The sequence below is a fragment of the Lepidochelys kempii genome, chromosome 9, assembly GCF_965140265.1.
Source record: "Lepidochelys kempii isolate rLepKem1 chromosome 9, rLepKem1.hap2, whole genome shotgun sequence".
NCBI lineage: Eukaryota > Metazoa > Chordata > Testudines > Cheloniidae > Lepidochelys > Lepidochelys kempii.
Window position 1 is genome coordinate 5363545 of NC_133264.1, and position 22653 is coordinate 5386197.

Here is a 22653-nt window from a genome sequence, read left to right on the forward strand (position 1 = left end):
CATATGAAACAAGCAAATACCTCCATGCAAACATCCTTCTAATAAAGGAGAGAGAGGGACTATAGAGTATCAAACCTGGGGCTAACTAAAAGGCTGCTTTCAAAGTTTCTAAGTGGTCTGACAGCTTTTCATGCCACGCCGACCCATCCCCAGCTGCTGGCATGCACCGTGCCAATCCATCACCCCAGTCCTAGCTCTTGGAGTGCTGGTCCATCTTCCAGCATGGCTCATTCTTTGAGTGCAGTTCACCCCTCCTGCCCCCCCAGTGCCAGGCTGTAGCAGATCGAGCACTCACCACTACGGTGCCTCCTGCTGGTCAGTCCAGGAATTAGCTCTTTCCAGTCTCGGAGCGCCTCCTGCTGGCCGGTGTCTTGCCTGCCACTGGCTCCCCGTGTCCCTCCCAGACCCTGGTGCCCGTTCCTAGGAGTGCTGCCCCACAGCAGCACCCCCACACTCTGGGTCTCCCCTCCCAGGGGAACCCCCTCCCCTTAGGCCCACCTTACCTCAGTGGCTACTGCCAGTCATCATCTAGCCCCCTTTCCCTGGGGCAGACTGCAGTCTGTAATGGTCACTCATCATTGGCAAGGGGGTTGGACCAGCTGCCTCTGCTTTTCCCCAGGCTGTATCTCTGCAGCCCCAGTACCTCCTTAGGCCTTTAACAAGGCCTCAGCCTGGGGAGTTGCCAGGCTGGAGCTCCCCAGCTCCTCTTGCCCTTCTCCTAGCACTGGTCTGCTTCAGGTACTCTGTGCTCCCAGGCAGCCAGCTTCTTCTCACTCCAAAGCTAGAGAGAGACTAAGTGCCTTCTGGCCCTGCAGCTCTTTTATAGGGCCCGGCCTGGCCCTGATTGGCCACCTCTCAGCCTTTCCTTTTTGGCTTTCAGTCCCAGCCCGCTCCAAGGGCTGGCTTTTAACCCTTTCAGGGGCGGAGCGGGGTGACTACCCCACTACACAGGCCTTTGAGTCCCATCCCATCATTGCCAGTGAATAACACCTTCCTTTAGAAAGACTAACGTACATGCTTCAGAGTCATACCATGGGAGACCATGGATCATGCACATACAGGATTTATGATCAGTGCGACGCTGCATGGGCTAGGCTATAAGAACATAAGAACGGCCACACTGGGTCAGACAAAAGTCCATCCAACCCAGTGTCCTGTCTTCCTACAGTGGCCAGAGCCAGGTGCCCCAGAGGGAATGAACAGAACAGGTAATAAGCAAGTGATCCATCCCCTGTCGCCCATTCCCAGCCTCTGGCAAACAGAGGCTAGGGACACCATCCCTGCCCAGCCTGGCAAACAGCCATTGATGGACCTATCCTCCATAAATTTATCTAATTATTTTTTGAACCCTGTTATGGTCTTGGCCTTCACAACATCTTCTGGCAAAGAGTTCCACAGGTTGACTGGGCACTGTGTGAAGAAATACTTCCTTTTGCTTGTTTTAAACCTGCTGCCTGTTAATTTCATTGGGTGACCCCTAGTTCTTGTGTTATGAGAAGGAGTAAACAACACTTCCTTATTTACTTTCTCCACACCAGTCATGATTTTATAGACCTCTATCATATCCCCCCCCTTATCATCTCTTTTCCAAGCTAAAAAGTCGCAGTCTTATTAATCTCGCCTCATATGGAAGCTTTTCCATACTCCTAATCATTGTTGTTGCCCTTTTCTGACCCTTTTCCAATTGCAATATACCTTTTTTGAGATGGGGCGGCCACATCTGCACGCAGTATTCAAGGTGTGGGCGTACCATGGATTTATCTAGAGGCAACATGATATTTTCTGTCTTATTACCTATCCCTTTCTTAATGATTCCCAGCATTCTGTTTGCTTTTTTGACGGCCGCTGCACACGGAGTGGATGTTTTCAGAGAACTCTCCACAGTGACTCCAAGACTTTCAAGAGCTACTCAAGAGCTTTTTTAAGAGGGCCAGATCCTAAAGTCCTGTCTCAGTTTTGCTCATTCGAGGGGGGATTTTCCAGAGTATCTAAACTGCGCACTAAGTCCTGCCTGGCCTCTGGTTTGAGCCCAAGCCGCTCCTCTGTCCACACTCAAATCAGCCTGATTCAGGTCAACGAGCACACAGGAGCGAGGCCCTAGATCCAGCTGCGGGGTGGGTCAGAACCCGAGTCATGCCGTGACTCTGGTCCTCGGCTGGTCATGCTGCAGGGCGGACGTAGGCCGAGCTGCAGGCCTGAGGCAGAAGGTCTGCATGGTGCAATAGAGACACGTTAGCATGGCTGTGAGACCCAGGTACGGCCATTGTAAACCCAGGTCTCCAGTGCAGCGTGGACACTCCGGCACAGTCTTGGAAACACCGAGACCACAAGCCTGGGTCCCACAGCCCCTGGTGTACAACGCCATGTAAGACAAACTTTGAAAGATTTACGAGTGTAAGTCCCCTTGACTTTCAGTGTTATTTGTGCTTCTAAGTCACTCGGTCACCTCTGGAACTCTCACCGCCTACTGCCATTGGCTTCCTTGGCAACGTGCCTGCATCAGAACCCAGCCAAGGGACTCAGGACTTGTCCCAAAGGGCAGCTACATTTTAAAAAAAACCCAAATCTATGGAATACGGGCTGCAAAGTGAGTTGCTCCATGAGCCTTTTCTCTCTGGAGGCCTGGGGTCCCCATTGGTTGCGTCTCAGGGATGCCAAGGGGCCTTATTTTGCTCTGTGATAATCCAGTAACTCTCAGGTAACTCCATCACACTTACGCTGGATATATTTAGAGAAATGACATCAGATGCGGGGGAGGTGAACTGAGGGGGAAGGGGTCTTGGGAACTGTTTAGAATTCAACAGGAGATGATTTCTTGTTGATGTCTTGTAGTAACATCTGACTAAGCCGAATCCTGGGGTCCTGACGCAATCTTTACTCCAGTTTTACTCAAATTCCCAATAAAACCAGTGTAAACAACTGATCTGGGGATTTGCTTCCATCTATGCTAGAAAACTCGGTTTCTCAGGTGGGGTTTCACATATGTCTCTCTTGCGTCTGACCTTACTCCTTGCGGTTTCAGTGTGTGGGAAGCCAAAGTTTTCCAGGAGTTTGCTGGCTCGGATTTCCAATGGACGCTATGCCCAGCGGGGAGTATCTCCGTGGATCGCCATGCTGTATAGGGGATCGCAGCCTTTCTGCGGAGGCTCTCTGCTAGGTAAGAATCTCTTTGGTACTCGGCGTCATCTGGGCTGATGACTGGAGCGATAACGCTCTGATTCAACAGCTCGAAGAATTCAGAGGAAAATGAGCAAGCCCTGGTTGACTGGCGATTCGTATGGCACAGAGTAGAATCACATCTGGTTTGACACAATGCTATCCAGAGACCCTGGAGTGCATTGCATGAGTTAGACACTGACTGCTCAGTGTCCGTGGAGGGCTATGAAGCCATCACTATGTGCAATAGACCCCATGCAGCCTTGAAGAGTGGAGTTTGTTTTACCAGGAGAAGAAAATTCAGCTCAGACACAAGGGTTCTCCCCTGATCTCTTCAAACACGACATAGACGCCGGCTTCCTCCAGGCCCGGGGGGTGCTCAACCTCCCACTCCACCCCAGGCCCTGCTCCCACCCGACCCCTTCCCCCAAGCCCCCGCCCCCATCCCACCTCTTCCCTCCCCCGCTCCGCGCCAGACCACATCCCCACCCCATCCCTTCCCCCAGCCCCCATCCTGCCCCATCTCTTCCTGCCCTGCCCTGCCCCGCCTCTTTCCCACCCAGTTCCGCCCCCTCCCCCCGGGGTGCCCCATCCCCACTCCTCCCCCTCCCTCCCAGAGCCTCCAGCACGCCAGGAAACAGCTGATCACGCCGGGTGATAGGTGCTGGGAGGCAGGGAGGCGCGGGGAGGTTCTGAGCGGTGTGGCAGCAAGTGGGCGGGAGGCGCTGGGGGGGCAAAAGGGGGAGCTGGCTGCCAGTGGGTGCTAAGCACCCACAATTTTTTTCCTGTGGGTGAAACAAGACTTTAACTTCCAACCAGGCAGCCAGCAGAGGGGACAATTTAATACCTTATTCCAAAAAGGCATCTCTGGGACCCCCTCGTGCTGCCCTGGATCAGAAACGGGGGTGGTTTGGAGTCCACACATAAGACATGAACCCACCAGTGACTGGCCCACTAGGCAAGAGTACTGTTAAGCGAGCCATGCCCCTGGTATCTGATCACACACACTGCTGGGGGAATTGGCTATAAAGGACACATAAGAACATAAGAACGGCCATACTGGGTCAGACCAAAGGTCCATCTAGCCCAGTATCCTGTCCTCCGACAATGGCCAATGCCAGGTGCCCAAGCGGGACTGAACAGAACAGGGAATCATCAAGTGATCCATCCCCTGTCACCCATTCCCAGCCTCTGGCAAACAGAGGCTAGGGACACCATCCCTGCCCATTCTGGCCAATAGCCATTGATGGACCTATCCTCCATGAACTTACCAAGTTCTTTTTTGAACCCTGTTATAGTCTTGGCCTTCACAACATCCTCTGGCAAGGAGTTCCACAGGTTGACTGTGCGCTGTGTAAAAAAAATGCTACTTTTTAAGTAAAGATATGCTCTGCTTTAAACCTATGCTGCAGAGCCCGATCCTGTGTAGCACAATCACTCCTACCGCCTGAAAGTGGGGAGGCCTAGGAGGGGAATGAGCACCTCCGAGCCGCATTAGCATGCGGAGGCCCAAGTGTCGAACCACGTCCGCTATGTCTAGTCCCTGTGCAGACCTTGCGCTCTTGCATGCCAAGGCCTGCGCATGGAGGGGGACTGAGCCCCTCTGTGCAGAAATCTCAGCCTCCTGCTTACCCTGCCTGGAGCTCACGCGTGGGCTCTGTCCCCAGTGGTGGGGGAGCACAATGACATAGTGCTGCCAGCTGGTTTCCTTGCAAAGACTCAAGGAACTCACCATCCCCCTACGAAATACCGACAGGAGCGGGGTGGCTGGGTTTGGTGGGTACCGCGGTGGGGCACAGGAGAGAGCCTCCTGCTGGGCAACGATGACTCCTGGGTTGTATTGATGGATCAGTGGCTCTTTGGCCACCTTCTTGCCATCGGTTTCTTTTGACCAGCCAGTAGTGGGTCTCAGGGCTCCCCTCCTGAAAGGCCCTGAGAGCTGGGACTCCCCTTAGGGTCAGTGGGCTTTGGCGGCTTCTCTCTTGTGCTCAGCCCCGGGCCCCAGGACTGTGGAGCAGCCCCTCTGGACATGGGGTGAAATTCAGCACGAGGTCTACCTCCCACATGAGCCCCAGTTCAACCAAGAGTCCAGCACATGGTTTCTTGGTCCCATTTGGACGTAAGCGGTGCCTGGCCCTAGTGCAGACCCCACGTACAGGTGTGAATGACCACCCCCGCCCCAGTGGAAGGAGTTCAGACGCCATAACCGCCCAGCCCTGGGGACCAAGAAACCTTTTGAAAGCAGCCGATGGCCTGGAGGACATCCAGTGTTTTCTCAGCATGGTGCTCCCTATGGAGCAGAGGTGTTGAGAGATGTAACTGATCTGTGTAAAGGGCCTGCAGACCCTTAGATAAAAGGTGCCGTGTACATTATAAGCAGGGTTATTGTTAGAGAGGAGGTTGGGTGTTGTGAACGATCCCATGCGTGGGCACTGGGCTGGACGGGTGTGGTGAGCTATCCTGTGGGTGGGAACCGCTGTTCCCTCTAAGCTGTGCGTGTGGGCGCACACACAGATCCTAAACCCTGCGTGCACGGCGAAACACCGCGTGCACAAAAATTTGCACAGAAGAAATTTTTTGCGCAGATGGCCTGTCATAAATAGAGGGAACACTGGTGGGAACTGGGCTGGGTGGGTGTTGTGAGCTATCCCGTGCATGGGGACTGGGCTGGGTGGGTGTTGTGAGCTATCCCGTGCGTGGGGACTGGGCTGGGTGGGTGTTGTGAGCTATCCCATGCGTGGGGACTAGGCTGGGTGGGTGTTGTGAGCTATCCCGTGCATGGGGACTGGGCTGGGTGGGTGTTGTGAGCTATCCCGTGCATGGGGACTGGGCTGGGTGGGTGTTGTGAGCTATCCCGTGCGTGAGGACTGGGCTGGGTGGGTGTTGTGAGCTATCCCGTGTGTGGGGACTGGGCTGGGTGGGTGTTGTGAGCTATCCCGTGCGTGGGGACTGGGCTGGGTGGGTGTTGTGAGCTATCCCGTGCGTGGGGACTAGGCTGGGTGGGTGTTGTGAGCTATCCCGTGCATGGGGACTGGGCTGGGTGGGTGTTGTGAGCTATCCCGTGCGTGGGGACTAGGCTGGGTGGGTGTTGTGAGCTATCCCGTGCGTGGGAACTGGGCTGGGTGGGTGTTGTGAGCTATCCCGTGCGTGGGCACTGGGCTGGGTGGGTGTTGTGAGCTATCCCGTGCGTGGGCACTGGGCTGGGTGGGTGTTGTGAGCTATCCCGTGCGTGGGAACTGGGCTGGGTGGGTGTTGTGAGCTATCCCGTGCGTGGGAACTGGGCTGGGTGGGTGTTGTGAGCTATCCCGTGCGTGAGCACTGGGCTGGGTGGGTGTTGTGAGCTATCCCGTGCATGGGGACTGGGCTGGGTGGGTGTTGTGAGCTATCCCGTGCATGGGGACTGGGCTGGGTGGGTGTTGTGAGCTATCCCGTGCGTGGGGACTGGGCTGGGTGGGTGTTGTGAGCTATCCCGTGCGTGGGCACTGGGCTGGGTGGGTGTTGTGAGCTATCCCGTGCGTGGGGACTGGGCTGGGTGGGTGTTGTGAGCTATCCCGTGCGTGGGAACTGGGCTGGGTGGGTGTTGTGAGCTATCCCGTGCGTGGGGACTGGGCTGGGTGGGTGTTGTGAGCTATCCCGTGCGTGGGGACTGGGCTGGGTGGGTGTTGTGAGCTATCCCGTGAGTGGGGACTGGGCTGGGTGGGTGTTGTGAGCTATCCCGTGCGTGGGAACTGGGCTGGGTGGGTGTTGTGAGCTATCCCGTGCGTGGGGACTGGGCTGGGTGGGTGTTGTGAGCTATCCCGTGCGTGGGGACTGGGCTGGGTGGGTGTTGTGAGCTATCCCGTGCGTGGGGACTGGGCTGGGTGGGTGTTGTGAGCTATCCCGTGCGTGGGGACTGGGCTGGGTGAGTGTTGTGAGCTATCCCGTGCGTGGGGACTGGGCTGGGTGGGTGTTGTGAGCTATCCCGTGCGTGGGGACTGGGCTGGGTGGGTGTTGTGAGCTATCCCGTGCGTGGGAACTGGGCTGGGTGGGTGTTGTGAGCTATCCCGTGCGTGGGCACTGGGCTGGGTGGGTGTTGTGAGCTATCCCGTGCGTGGGGACTGGGCTGGGTGGGTGTTGTGAGCTATCCCGTGCGTGGGGACTGGGCTGGGTGGGTGTTGTGAGCTATCCCGTGCGTGGGAACTGGGCTGGGTGGGTGTTGTGAGCTATCCCGTGCATGGGGACTGGGCTGGGTGGGTGTTGTGAGCTATCCCGTGCGTGGGGACTGGGCTGGGTGGGTGTTGTGAGCTATCCCGTGCGTGGGCACTGGGCTGGGTGGGTGTTGTGAGCTATCCCGTGCGTGGGCACTGGGCTGGGTGGGTGTTGTGAGCTATCCCGTGAGTGGGGACTGGGCTGGGTGGGTGTTGTGAGCTATCCCGTGCGTGGGCACTGGGCTGGGTGGGTGTTGTGAGCTATCCCGTGCGTGGGGACTGGGCTGGGTGGGTGTTGTGAGCTATCCCGTGCGTGGGCACTGGGCTGGGTGGGTGTTGTGAGCTATCCCGTGCGTGGGCACTGGGCTGGGTGGGTGTTGTGAGCTATCCCGTGCTTGGGGACTGGGCTGGGTGGGTGTTGTGAGCTATCCCGTGCGTGGGGACTGGGCTGGGTGGGTGTTGTGAGCTATCCCGTGCGTGGGGACTGGGCTGGGTGGGTGTTGTGAGCTATCCCGTGCTTGGGGACTGGGCTGGGTGGGTGTTGTGAGCTATCCCGTGCATGGGGACTGGGCTGGGTGGGTGTTGTGAGCTATCCCGTGCTTGGGGACTGGGCTGGGTGGGTGTTGTGAGCTATCCCGTGCATGGGGACTGGGCTGGGTGGGTGTTGTGAGCTATCCCGTGCATGGGGACTGGGCTGGGTGGGTGTTGTGAGCTATCCCGTGCGTGGGGACTGGGCTGGGTGGGTGTTGTGAGCTATCCCGTGCGTGGGAACTGGGCTGGGTGGGTGTTGTGAGCTATCCCGTGCGTGGGCACTGGGCTGGGTGGGTGTTGTGAGCTATCCCGTGCGTGAGCACTGGGCTGGGTGGGTGTTGTGAGCTATCCCGTGCGTGGGGACTGGGCTGGGTGGGTGTTGTGAGCTATCCCGTGCGTGGGGACTGGGCTGGGTGAGTGTTGTGAGCTATCCCGTGCGTGGGCACTGGGCTGGGTGGGTGTTGTGAGCTATCCCGTGCATGGGGACTGGGCTGGGTGGGTGTTGTGAGCTATCCCGTGCGTGGGGACTGGGCTGGGTGAGTGTTGTGAGCTATCCCGTGCGTGGGGACTGGGCTGGGTGAGTGTTGTGAGCTATCCCGTGCGTGGGCACTGGGCTGGGTGGGTGTTGTGAGCTATCCCGTGCGTGGGGACTGGGCTGGGTGGGTGTTGTGAGCTATCCCGTGAGTGGGGACTGGGCTGGGTGGGTGTTGTGAGCTATCCCGTGCGTGGGAACTGGGCTGGGTGGGTGTTGTGAGCTATCCCGTGCGTGAGCACTAGGCTGGGTGGGTGTTGTGAGCTATCCCGTGCGTGGGAACTGGGCTGGGTGGGTGTTGTGAGCTATCCCGTGCGTGGGCACTGGGCTGGGTGGGTGTTGTGAGCTATCCCGTGCGTGGGCACTGGGCTGGGTGGGTGTTGTGAGCTATCCCGTGCATGGGGACTGGGCTGGGTGGGTGTTGTGAGCTATCCCGTGTGTGGGCACTGGGCTGGGTGGGTGTTGTGAGCTATCCCGTGCGTGGGCACTGGGCTGGGTGGGTGTTGTGAGCTATCCCGTGCGTGGGCACTGGGCTGGGTGGGTGTTGTGAGCTATCCCATGCTTGAGGACTGGGCTGGACTGGACAGATGTTCTGACTCTTTTATGTTCTAGGAACCAAATGGATTGTCACTGCTGCTCACTGCCTCCACCAGGAACTGGAACTGGAGAACCCAGTTTTCCGCAGCTCGGATGCTGTCAGCCCTTCATCATTCAGCATAATCCTGGGTGAGTGACCAGCAATCAGCACTGCACACTGTCTCAAGGGGTGGCGATGGGGCAGAGACAGATCACTGACTACAAGTCCCTCCAGGCGGGCAGAGGTATGGTGCTCTCCCAAGATCCCATGGCCTGGGTAATTAAAGGCAAAGTGGACTCAGGCCAGGACCCTTTATGCCATTCCCCTGTGAAATTGCTGTGTGTGTCCTTGGTTCACACACTGGCTCACCACTTCCTCCAGGAACCCTTCAATATACAGTCTCTGATGTTCTCTGTGGCTCCTCTCTGCCCCTTCCTGCTGAACTGGGTTCCCTGCCATGGGAGCCCCACAAGCTAGCTGTGTCATGATGATACATTATGTCTGCCAGGCACAAATTTGCTAGGACGTGTCCTGCTCTGAGCTATTTGCTTCTCCAAGCCCCCAAATGACTTTAATGGGAATTCACGCCCCTTTAGGAGGGTAGGGTGATGGCCTCTCATAACTGCACGTAGCCACCTCTCCCTGGCCCTTCTTTCTTCACAGGGAAACACCGGACTCTAAAGCAAGACGACACCGAGCAGCAGCTGCAGCCGAAGAACATCATCATCCACCCCTCCTACAGGGCGGCCACCTTTGAGTACGACATAGGCCTGGTGGAGCTGTCTGAGCAGGCGGTGCTGAATGACTACGTGATGCCGATTTGCTTTCCTGATGGTTCACACCACCAAGGCAAGAGCTGGCTCTTTCTCCTCGCCCACCCAGGGACAGTGCTGGGCCAGCTCCGAAACAGGCAACAAAACTTGCTACAGCTCTTGAGATTCAGGGACTGATCTTGCAGAGGTGCCAATCAGCTGGCAGCTCCCACTGCGAGCAGGCCATAAAGCCCAACTGCCGGGCTAAACACAGACCAAGGTGGATACGGTAACCAGAAGATATGTGCAAGACAGAGACCCCAAGGAGGGTGGAGAGGAAGTACTTATGATGCCTCAAGGGGCTATTAGTGGGAGGCCACTGGGCAAAACTGATCCAAAGGCTAGAAAGATTTTCATGACAGCCAGCCTAGCTGTGAGGAGTTTGTTATGGGATGATGGCATTATCTCCCCAAGGAAGGTTTGGATGGTCCTTCATGTCAGTCACTGGACAAAGTGCTAGCAAATATGTGATAGGGACAATCTTGACTTGGGATCAGCACGGACTAAATGACCTAGAGGTGCCCAGCTCTGACCCATGTGATTCTTTGATCCAACCCCCAGAGTTTTTTCTCTCTCTCTGGTTCTCCTGGCTGCTGTGTTCTTTATCCCCTAGGCAAAGGGGACAGAGGACTGGTCCAGCAGGCATCTCCTCTGCCTGAGACAGTCAGACACAGACTCTCTCAAGAACCGCTCGCCGTGTGTGTGAGCCTCACATCTCCCCAGGCAGCCTTCTCTCCCAAGACCTGCTTTGCTTGTGATCCTCACAGCACCTAGTTTCAGAAAAGGGGACTTACAAGCTAGGATCAGTGCCTCAGGCCAATATCAGAGCAGCTAAGTGGAAGGGCAATTACGGATGCAGCTGGCTGCATGAGAGGAATCTATACGCCTGCCCTGGACTCCTCTTGTACAACAAACCAGGCATATTGGGTACAAAATCTGCTTCAAGGGAGATAACAGTTGCCTGGAGACAGGCCACTTCTGGGGTAGTGAAGGAATGGCTTAGAAAGATGCTAACACATAGACCGGTTTCAGAGTAGCAGCCGTGTTAGTCTGTATCCACAAAAAGAACAGGAGGACTTAATTTGTTAGTCTCTAAGGTGCCACAAGTCCTCCTTTTCTTTTAACACGTAGACTGATTCACTGCCATGTTCAGCAGGGTCCAGTTAATAGCAGAATCCTCTTCCCACACCCGAGTATCTCTTTGCTAGCAAACTCTTCTTGATTTTGCTTTCAGATGCCATGGTCGTTGTCAGCGGATGGGGGAAGCAATTCTTGCAAAAACGCCCTGAAGCCTTGATGGAGGTGAGAACTATTAACCTGAGAATAGCAGGATCTAGGGGCCTGAGCACAGGGGTGGGGTCCAGCGTCCTGCCTCTGACACAGGCCTCCTCTGTGACCTTGGGCATGTCACTTCCCCTCTTTGTGCCTCAGCTACCGCAGCTGTAAAATGAGGATGCTGGCGCTGGCCTCCTTCTCGGTAGCCAAGTGAGAGTTCAGGTTTGCCCAGTGCTGGGAGCTGAGCAGCACCACAGACACAGCAGGAAAGCCAGCAAGGGCTGCTGGAATCCTGGTAGTGCCTTGCCTGGAAAACTCCGCAGAAAAATGCACCTGTCTAAAGCCCGAGTGGGTCCAAACTCCATGCCTGTTGTGTACATTGCTGCCATCAAACAGCCACCAGGGCCTTGAACATGAGTAAACACACCACTCGGGCCTAGCATCATTTCTCCAAAATCGCTGCATGCAGCCAGCGACCTGGGAGAAACCAACAGACACGTATGCAACCATTGAGCAATGAGCAAATAGGAGCGCTTTGCTCAACCGCTTCACTCGGCTACAAGGCATTGGGGGCTTTGATATATATCGATTGTGGACGAGGCTGCCAGCAGCAGAGTCCAAAGGAGAAGCAGGTCAAACCTTCAGCATCAACTGGAGACGTGTAATATCAGCTGTGCTAATGGAATCCAAATGGCTTGGCTTTCTCTCCCTTTACAACAGGCTGTCCATGAACGCTGCATCCAATGGGAACATGGTATATTCTGCTAACCCTAGCCCCACCAGACCTCACCAAGGTTTCACCTCTTCAGTGTGATGTTAGTTTGCAGGTCAGCCCAGATGGCTCGTCCTTTTCCCAGTTATCCTTTTCCCAGACAAACCCCAACAGGAGGTGCTGGGGGACCTACAGGCAGATCTCATGGTGCCAGTTTAGCCCCGGAGCATAATTATTATTTGTCTGGATGATGATAGTGCCCACAATGTGGTCAAGGGCTCACCACACACACAGGAACATGTGGTCCTTGCCTTGAAGAGCTTAAAATTTAACGGCATGTCTCCACTGCTGCCGGAGGTCTGAGTGCAGTCATTGATTCGATTTCAAGGCCTGAAGGAACCCCTGTCATCACTTAGTCAGACCTCCTGTGTAACACGGGCCCTCGGACATCCCACAGATAACTCCAGTTTGAATTCAGCAATGTGAGCCTGTCCCCAGGGTTTCTGGCATGCTCACACAGCCCACGCCGCTGCAGCTACACTGATATTCTTCACCAGGCTAGCAAGGGTAAAGCTAGCATGGGTCCGTCGACCTGATCTGGAGTCACACCTGGGATCGCAGTGTAGACATAACCTACAAAGTCAAGAAGAGCGCAGGAGACAATCAAGAATAGGTAGATTACACCTTTTGGCAAATACAGGGAGAGCCCATAATCATCCCCCTGGCATAGGAGCCCCATGTCCACCTCTTCACCCCACCACCTCTGCTTAGTAAGAGCAGCTGTGTCCTCGTGTCCCTTCCTGGTCCTAAGCTGTGTTTGCTCCCTGTTCCATCATGCTTTGGGCCAGACTCTGTCATCAAACACACGAGTGTGAATGGGAACTGCACACACGTGTCTGAGGGCAGGATTAGACCCTTTGCATGAAGGCATTCGGCGTGAACGCCCACTCCTGCCCTCTTCAAGTAGGACACGATAAGGAAGCTTTCAGTATACACAAGGAGCTGGGTCTTCTCCATCTCCGATTTCTCTAGGTTAACTGCTACGGTTACAGGTGTATGCTCCACGCCGGCGTGTCGTGGTGGTCTGTCCCCCTCTGACAGCGGCTCGGCCACATAGCAGTTAAGAAACCTGCTGCAGTGTTGAGTACGGGGGGAAGGCTCCTTTGGCTCAGCAAAGGCACTTTCACTTGGGGGTCCAGATGTCCCAGGTTCAATCCCTGTTTCCAACCCCCAGCCAAGGGTGTGCATAACATAAAGCAATAGGATACTGCTAGACTAAAGGCTGTTCGGGCTTATGTAGTTGTAGCTGTGTCAGTCCCAGCATATTAGAAAGAGAAGGCGGGCAAGGTGTTTGCAGAACTCAATTTTAATTTTTTTTATCATTTCAGTGGATAACATCGGTGTTTATTTATACGCTTTTTTTTTTCAATTTTTAGCCATTTAAATATTCACAGGTGTGAGAAATCATGGGGGCTGCAGGCAAAGGTGGAGATTAGAGGATTATTTCTCGCCAGTTGAGGCGGAGATTCAAAAAGTTAAAGCTTTATAAACCATTACGATGCAAACTGTGACTATCAGGTGTCAACATTTTAGCCTTGACTCAAACGCTCACAGCTTCTCAAGCAGCATTCTTCTGACTTGGGCAATGTGTGAATTTCAGTTGCTCTCGATGGAAATATTTTTCCGTTGGTTTGCGTGTGTGCGGTTTGTGTGCCTCTAGGGTGCGGTGTGTGACATTTAGTGACATTTACCACTACAAATTGGATCCTTCCAAGCCTGCGTAGATACAGCAGGGGCCCCCGCGAGCCAATGGGCACCTGGTAACGAAGTGTTTTTCCTGTCTTGCAGATTGAGATCCCGCTCACTGACCATGCGTTATGCCAGGAAGCCTATGCGAGGCTGCAGAAAAAGGTGACGGATGATATGATCTGCGCTGGAGAGAAAGAAGGTGCAGCTCCCTTCTACCCACAGCAGCTTTGGTGCAAGTGTGTCCTTCCATCCGCCCCAGGGGGCAGGTCTCACCCTCATGCTGTTAGACACCTGGCTAGGGGGTGAACATTAAAGGGGGACACAGGTCTTTACCAACTCCTCGTCCGAAGAGGGGGCAAGGGGCACGTCACCCTGTGGAGAGGCCAGCACGAGGCTTACGCGCCACCCAGCAGAGCTTATGGTGGATTGAAGAGATGCACAGCCCTTGTGCTGACCCGCCGCGGGGTGTGACCCTTCAGCATGGCCCTGTCTGCTTCCCCCGAACAGGCTCTATCCATTAGGGGACGTGGATGGGGCTCTGTGCCCTGAGGCTGTGCTGAAGGGCTGGGGCCAGCAGGGGTCTCTGTCTGTCAGAGAAAGGGCAGTATTCCCAGGGTGCAGCCTGCAGCCCCCCACTCAGAGTCCGTGTCTGCCTCCCCAGAAGAGGAGGGAGACTGCAGCAGTGGGGGGAGGGAGCCAGATCCTGGCAGCCGAGACTGCCTCCACAGAGCCCCTCCTGCTTCCCATCCGGACAGATCCCGCTGCTGACTCTGGCCCTTCAGCTCAGCCGTGTCCAGTCCTTACACGCACCACAGGGTCATGCCCCACGCTTTGAAAATCTCTGACTAATGCAACCAAAAGTTATTGGGCTGTTGTCAGGAATCCCTGGGTGAGCTTCTCTGGCCTGCGTTGGATGAGACATCAAAACAGATGCTCACTGTCTGGCCTTACAGCCATGAACTCTGGGAAATTCTGCAGTGGGGATGGGCTTATGGACAGAGGTTCACGCCGCACAACTAGTGCAGGGGATTCAAAGGGGACGCAGCTTCCGGTTTGGTTCCGGACAGATAGATTCGCCCATACCATGCCAGGCCCGGTTTCCTGATAAGATGTGGTGACATCTTAACATCTGGTTTTCACATCTCCTTGAAACCAGTTTGAGAAGTTAACCCATCTTTTCTCCTGTGCTGGATGTCTTTGGATTGGGGTGACCAGATACCAAGTGTAAAAAATCGTGACGGTGGTGGGAAGTAATAAGTGTCTATATAAGACAAAGCCCCAAATATCGGGACTGTCCCTATAAATTCGGGACATCTGGTCACCCTGCTTTGCAGGAAACATCAAACCGAGGTCCTGGCCACATGTGGTCACTAAAGGATCTACACTGGGGGGAGGGATAGCTCAGTGGTTTGAGCATTGGCCTGCTAAACCCAGGGTTGTGAGTCCAATCCTTGAGGAGGCCGTTTAGGGATCTGGAGCAAAAATTGGGGATTGGTCCTGCTTTGGGCAGGGGGTTGGACTAGATGACCTCTTGAGGTCCCTTCCAACCCTGATATTCTATGATCACTTTCCAGGGTGTTAACTCTGGTGTCCTGGCCAAATTTTAGGTTGGGTCATTCTGCCTCCCTCTAGTTCTCCTTTAGTTTCAACTAGGTCCAGAATTCTTCCTCCCTTCCCACCTTAAATCGCTTCTCAGCCTTGCTGTGCACTGGTAAAGAGTTGCCACATTCTCCACTCAGAGGTGGCTGCATTTTAGTGGGGGCACGTGGCTAACCCTGTCCGTAAAGTTGGAGTAGCAATTTGCAAAGTCTGCGGCGCGTTTGGGTCCCTTGGGCACCACGGAAATGACCACCCTTCTCTTCTACCCACAGGAGGAAAAGATGCTTGTAGCGGAGATTCAGGGGGGCCCATGGTCACCTTAACCAACCAGAATAACCACTGGCAGCTGATTGGCACAGTGTCCTGGGGAGATGGATGCGGGCAGAATGATCGGTATGGAGTGTATTCCAATGTGTCCAAGAGCTTGGCCTGGATTAAGCAGGTCACTGGGGTGGAATATTGAATTCTCTGGCCTGCTCACAACCCTGGCTAGGTGAGAACAGCTGGGAGGAGTACCAAGTTTGCCAGTTCTGCAGCAGACAATTAAGTCGATGACACATGAATGGGTCGTTCCAATTTCTGCCAAAAAAGCCACCTCAGGGAGATGCCTTGCCTGCCTCAGAGTGTAAATTCCCGCAGGATATAGTGGTAGGAAAGGCTTAGACTGGATTCCTGCACCCACCTGAACTGACCTGTGACCTGAGCCCATCTCTGCAGCCAATCCTGCAGGGATAAGCCAATTTCCCCTTGGTTTCCAGGCACCAAGAGCCACGGACGGACCACTCTGCAATTCCATTGTAACTTCATTGACCAGGAAAGCACAGGATAAACCTGATGCCATAATCAATACTGCTGATTTAGACTGGGGGGGCCCCGCCAGAGTTTGGGGTTTTACAAAACCCATGAGACTTTAAAAAAAATGGGGTTTCACAAACCGTCTCTGTTATGAAACACGGCAAAGGAAACTTTGCTCCTTAAACCAAATCATTATTTTTTAGACCATTGAATGTTTGTAAAAGTGCTTCGAATTAATTGTAGCCTATGCTATGCAAACAAAGGGCCCAATGCTGCAAATACTTAAGTATTCTCGACTGTGATGCTAATGGGAGCATTCAAAGTACAACGCCCAGTAATATTTCCAGGATCAACTCTGAGAAAGATGTATCAGAGGGGCAGCCGTGTTAGTCTGTATCCACAAAAACAACGAGGAGTCTGGTGGCACCTTAAAGACTAACAGATTTATTTGGGCATAAGCTTTCGTGGGTAAAAAAAAACACTTCTTCAGATGCATGGAGTGAAAATTACAGATACAAGCCTGAGAAAGATACTCCTTCTCTGCCTCTGGGAATAGAGTGGTTGAAATTCACCCCTCTGTGTAAAGCCAGCACAAGATCTATGTCACATTTAAGTCATAAGTGGGACTTAGGTGGCATGTCCGGCTCTGCCCAGGGGTGAATTTCACCTAGGCAGAAGAATGTCTTTCAAAACATGCAGCCGCTCCGAATTCAGGATCTGCCAGACCAAAGGGTCCTGGACCTTTGGAAGTTTCAAGTTCTTCCCTCAGCGTACAACCAATGATCGCCATGTGACTTCTCCATTCCCTCTCCCAGTGTCTTTGTTGTCTCTAGTCGGCAGCTGCGTCTTAGTAACCCACAAGTTAAACAATGTTATTCTTTCAACACCCAGTATTCATACCAAAGGAAAGGTGAGGAGGGGTTTACAGCAAGCAGAACTTGGTCCAAATCTATGCCCTGATTCTGCCCCCCCCCCCCGAAATCAGTAACAAAACTCCCCCTGAGCAGAGCAGCAGCCAGGTCAGACCCAGGCCTGCTGGAACACATAGGCCTGCTGGTGGCACCTAGCATTTGCACTTGAGGCGTTCCATGTCTGAGACTCTAATTAAAGCCTCTTAAAATAAGGTGAGGCTGAGACAACTGGTGCCCACAGGACTGACCCAAAGCCCACTGAACTCAATAGACAGGCGCCCATTTCCGTGGGCTTTGACCAGGCCCTAGGTCACCATTGCTCCTGCTGGGGGACGCTCACCAGTCAGGTACCAAAAGGCTGCAATGGTGACGATGTGCATAATAAAGCTCTCCACTCTGTCAGCTCTGCCAGCTTCCACATCTGCTTTTCCTGGCTTCATTTGCGCGGTCTGAAAGATCCACCAGACCCAGGCGACTCAGTCCACAGCATGCAACCCAAACACTCAATGCTCCTTGCAAGATGCAACATGTAACGTGCAAAAAACCACATCATGCACACAGACGATGTATGCAACATAGAGGGAACACAGTGCCTTGTGCAGCACTCCCATGCAACCTGTGTAATACTTGGGCTCGTATTCTCTCTTGCCTTTGAGCTACCGCAAGGGCGGCCGTTTAGCTATTGCTCTTCTAGCATCGCTCAGGAAGGAAGATCGGAAGCAGGTCTCTACAATTGCACGTGAATAGGGTTTGTTAAAAATGACTCTGGCTTACGCCTTGCAGGTCGATTATTTAGAACCTTGAAACAGCCTTAAAGAAGCACTCGGCAGCCAGCCGGGAGGTATCTGCACGTAGGCTGCGAACAGAGAGAGTAACAGAAATTAACAATGTGGCTGGGCAAGTAGCAAGCAGCTACCATCCCAGAAAAGTACATTTCACATCAAACTAGCTGAAAACCAGTCAGTCCCTCTACTTTCCTGCTAAGTCTTGAGTTGAGGGGTCAGCTCTCTGCCATAGAATGGGGAGTGGGCTGGACATTGACCTCTGGGAGACCCTGGTGATACAACCTTTCTGGCTGTCTTTCTCCCCTGAAGAAGGCAGGATGGGGGAGATATCGGGGTGGGGGCTGGGGGGGAATTGCAGGTAGAAGGTTATTGGGTCACTTCCCAGAAAAGACAGTGGAAGGGAAGAATGGGGTGACCTGTTGTGGGGTGAGAGATCTCAGCTCAGCCAGGCAAAACCCCAAGCCAGATGAGACTCACCCCCCACCCGCCCCTTTACAACACTCCACTCGGGTCTGTGATGCAGGGAGAGATGCATCTGAGTCTGAGCTCTGAGACGGGCACCACATATCCCAGCCCTGACTCTGATCTCACTGGCACTGGCTTTCCCCTGGGGTGACCAAGAGCAGAATCAGGCCCCATATCTCCCCAAATCCCTGCAGCAAAGGCTCCTGAGGACCCTGAGGAGTGTTCAAAATCCAGATCTGCACCCAAACCTTGCCATATTTCAGGCTGGGTGGATTCGGCCTGCTGAGAGAGGTTCGAGCTGCAAAAACGGGATCCAAACACAGGCCTGGATCCAGGGGGCCAGATCTGGGGTGCTGATCCAAATTCATCTCTAGCAAAAGGAGTCCAGATTTTATTCAGAGGTACACACTGGTCCAGATCTGAAATAAACGCACTGACTTCAGTGGAGTCACTTCAGATTCACACCAGGGCAGAGGAGAGCCGGTGGCCTATAGCCCCATAGAGTGTATTTCACAGGCCTTTTTTTCTTAGGAAACTTTTTTTCTTAGGAAAGGGCGAAATGAAAGTCTGGCTCCTGTAGCATCAACCACTGGGCTCTAGGATCTGCACTTCGACAGCTCCAGGGCAGCTCTCACCCAGCCAGAGCTGATGAATTGCTGCTACAAGAAAGAAAAGGAGGACTTGTGGCACCTTAGAGAATAACCAATTTATTTGAGCATAAGCTTTCGTGAGCTACAGCTCACTTCATCGGATGCATACTGTGGAAAATACAGAAGATGTTCTTATACATACAAACCATGAAAAAATGGGTGTTTACCACTACGAAAGGTTTTCTCTCCCTCCACCCCACTCTCCTGCTGGTAATAGCTTATCTAAAGTGATCACTCTCTTTACAATGTGTATGATAATCAAGCTGGGCCATTTCCAGCACAAATCCATCCCGCCCCCACAAACCCACTCCTTTTCTTTTTGCGAATACAGACTAACACGGCTGTTACTCTGAAACCTGCTACAAGAAAGTTTCTTCCTCTCTCCTTTCATAGCTCTGCAGTTAATCACTGATGCTGGACACGGAGCCCATCTGGCCCACTTCCCTTTGTTCATTAAATGCACGGAGGTGCTGTCCTGGGCTTTGGTCCCTCTGTGCTCACCCAGCAGCTGATCATTGCAGGGCTAGAAAACAGGGCACAGAAGAGAAAAGGAAAAGCAGTGACAGACGCCACCTTTGCTGGCACCTCTTGACCTGTTGGCGGCACAAGACCTGTTCTGCAGCCAGAGGCCAGCTCATTCTGCGGAGAGCACTAGGCAGGCAGAGTCTGGCTGCTCCGTCCAGGGATGAGGACAAGGTCACTGGGATGGAGCATGTCCACTCGCTGACCCTGTGACCAACAAGGGTCAGGCACCCGCAGCTGTATACTCCTTACGCACGGTGCGTACCACGGGCCGGCCCCTGTGTTCTGCCCACTGGACTCACTCAGTGACAGCCTCCAGACCTGCTACAACAAGGACAAGGAAGGGAGAATGGGTCAGCTGTGCGTACCATGCAGAAACTGCCGGGGGGCACCCCTGCTTGCTAGAGAGATATTGGCCCAGAGAAGCTGGGATACAGGGCACTACGCTGGGCTACTCCAGACCTAGCCTCAGGAGGAGAACCTGAGTGTGCGCTTGCTATCCCACCCTGCCATGCTGCTGGCCTAGGGGGAATAGCCAGCTGATCCCCGGGGCAGTAACTGACCCTTGCGTGCGCACACACACACAAGCTGTAACTGTGTTCCTCGACCATAGCGGAGGAGCTGGTTAACGGCATGGCTCTGCTGCAAAATTCAGCTCTGGATCTCCACCTCTATTATCGTGTAAATTCAGTCAAGGAAGAAGAAAGGGAATGACTATGGGAGATTCTTGAGCAGGAGGGGATGAAAGCTTTACTTCAAAAGAAACCAAATTCCTTTCCTGGGACATTTGCCAAAGGGAGTTGAATCTTAAAAGGGGGAGTTGGAAGGACTTAGAGCCAGATTCTGATCTCATGGACACCAGGGTAAAACCAGAGTTACTCAGATGAAGTCAATGGCACAAAGATACTGCCCTAAAAATGCCTACAGACAGACCGATTAAATTAGACAGAAAACCACTGCAAGGGTTGATTAGGTTTCCGCTGTTGCCGCTGAGTTCAGAATTGAATCATCTGTATTCTAGTTTGTGCTGGGAACTGTCCAAACACGTAGCAAGAGCCAGGCCCTGTGCTGAAGAGCTTGCAGTCTAGACAAAGAGTGGGACAAAGCAACGATCTTCATCCTTTCCCCAGAGAGAGTAAGTGACATGCCAAGGTCACACCAGGAGTCTGTGGCAGAGAAGCTACAACAACAGGAGGTTTTTTAAAATCTCCTTTTTATCTGAAGAAACATTTTTTTAGCAAAGAAAATGAGGGTCGGTACGTTTTGATAGCACCCATCCCAGGAATGCCACTGGGCACGGTGTGATTAGACTCGAGGCTGGTGCACACTGGAAGCCAACAGTCGGGGTGTTTCTTTGGAACAGACAGGGCGTTCCAAGCGGAGACAAGGGGCATCACAACTAGCGCTAAGCAATGCTGTCATTACCAAACTCCCCCCCCCACCCCCCCGCCCCCTCAGAAGGTGGGGACGGGATGCAGCACAAACCCCACGACATCGGAGCTGGAGCAAAACCCTGGGCGGTCTGCTTTGCCTGGGGACTGTGGACGTCCCTCTCCTATTGACTGGAATGGAGAATCTGAGGCACAGCACCCGGTATTGTTCTGGGCGAGGGGGCTGGCCGGGCCTAGCCCCCCGAGCCGTTTAGTCCCAGACATTGTTCCAGCAGCCAAACCTCTGGACTGGGGAGTGGGGCTTTCCTGGCCTTTCCCCGCCAGTGGGAATGAACACTGGAGCACAAGTGGTGGGGCGTTTGGTCACCCTCTGTGCCTGGTGCAGCAAAGGAGGGGATGGAAGGTGAGCGTGGCTGAAATCAGCATCTGCTCCAAGCCCCTTCTTCCACTGAGGAACTCCGGGGAGTCTCCTAAAGCCAGAGGGGCCTCAGGTGCCAGGGGCCTGCGTCAGAGCTCTTAGTGTGTCATTTCATTTCTGTCTCATCTGCACGAACATGAACAATCGGCCCATGTGCGAGAGAGAGTGTAGTGTCTGTGTGAGTGTGCATGTGTACCGGGACGGGCTCAGGAGACATCGATTCACACCCACAAATGCAACGGGAAACACGTTATTCATGGAAACAAGGAACACAGCTGCTCCTCCCCAACAAAAAACCTCAGAAAAGTCCCCACTGCCAACATGGAGCTGGCTTGTGCTCTTGGTTGCAGTGGAATAGCTGAAATCATTGGCGCCAGTGGCCTATCATCAGGGGTTACTTTCGCCCGTTATGTTTCAGTGGATGTGTATTTTTGACGCTCAATAGCTAAGAAACAGCGTCAACAAACACAGGAATCATGGGAAGTCCCTGGCCACTTTTTAGCAGCCAAAAGGCCACTTTGGCTTGAAAGACAGAGTCACAGAAGAATTCAGCTTAGTTTGAATGCCCAACGGTGTGCACTGGGTTTAGTATAAAGCAAGCAGGATAATTAACTCTCAGTCACAGTAACTTTCTCACAGCTGAAAGAGTCCAGCAGAAATTTTCAAATACCTTGGCTGGCTAGTAGGTAAAATACAGAGGAGCACGGAGCTCGGGACTCTACCCTGGTTGCCCCAATGAGATTTCGGTAGCCTTTAAATTAGGCCAGCCATATGTTTGACTAACTGCAGATTCAGTTGCTTCAGGCTGGATTCTGTGCAAGGCCCGAGGAATATTTCTGAGGATCTAGCTATCTAATTGAGTTTTGTACTACTGCCCACCATCGCAACATGCGATCACTTTCCAAGTACCATCAATACCAATAGCAAAGTCCATAGTGGATTTTATGGCACTTCTCCCTTTTCAGGGCAAAAACTCAGGGATAGGGTTAACATTTGTTTCGATTTTACTAATTTCTATTTGGCTTTGGTTGGTAGGGGTCAGTTAGGCAGAAGGGGCAAAACTGAGATGAGAGAAGTAACATTCATTGCCTTGCACTTCAACAGCACAGACCCCGGGTGGAGATTTAACTGAACCAGGCTTCTCTAGGTTAAGTCTCAGAGTAGCAGTCGTGTTAGTCTGTATCCGCAAAAAGAAAAGGAGGGCTTTTGGCACCTTAGAGACTAACCCATTTATTTGAGCATAAGTGAATGCATCCGATGAAGTGAGATGTAGCACACGAAAGCTTATGCTCAAATCCATTTGTGAGTCTCTAAGGTGCCACAAGTCCTCCTGTTTTTAGGTTAAGTCTGTCCCTGAGTCAGTCGTAACCCAAAGGCAATGGGTGGTTTAAAGTGTTGTCTGGGAGGAATAAAATCTCAGGCTAAGGGTGCTGGGCGCCATCTGCAGGCACAGGCTCAGGGCAACACTTTGGTTGATAGGTTTCAGAGTGGCAGCCGTGTTAGTCTGTATAAGCAAAAAGCCAAGGAGTCCTTGTGGCACCTTAGAGACTAAGGCATAAGCTTTAGTTTTAAGGTTTGGCCCACGA

The 22653-nt window shown here is 53.4% G+C and overlaps 1 protein-coding gene across 2 annotated transcripts in view; it reads left to right on the forward strand.

Moving 5' to 3' along the window:
• MASP1 (MBL associated serine protease 1) overlaps positions 1 to 16370 on the forward strand; it is a 73255-nt gene extending 56885 nt beyond the window's left edge. The window contains exons 11-16 of one of the 2 annotated variants that reach the window (XM_073359067.1): positions 3023 to 3157; positions 9019 to 9132; positions 9647 to 9832; positions 11030 to 11097; positions 13631 to 13730; positions 15403 to 16370. In XM_073359067.1, the coding sequence (XP_073215168.1) occupies positions 3023 to 3157; positions 9019 to 9132; positions 9647 to 9832; positions 11030 to 11097; positions 13631 to 13730; positions 15403 to 15593 (794 nt within the window). In that variant the 3' untranslated portion in view covers positions 15594 to 16370. Of the gene's footprint in view, positions 1 to 3022; positions 3158 to 9018; positions 9133 to 9646; positions 9833 to 11029; positions 11098 to 13630; positions 13731 to 15402 lie in introns of those variants that run through there. The other variant, XM_073359065.1, reaches the window with a different exon arrangement.
• Positions 16371 to 22653: the final 6283 nt, after the last annotated feature.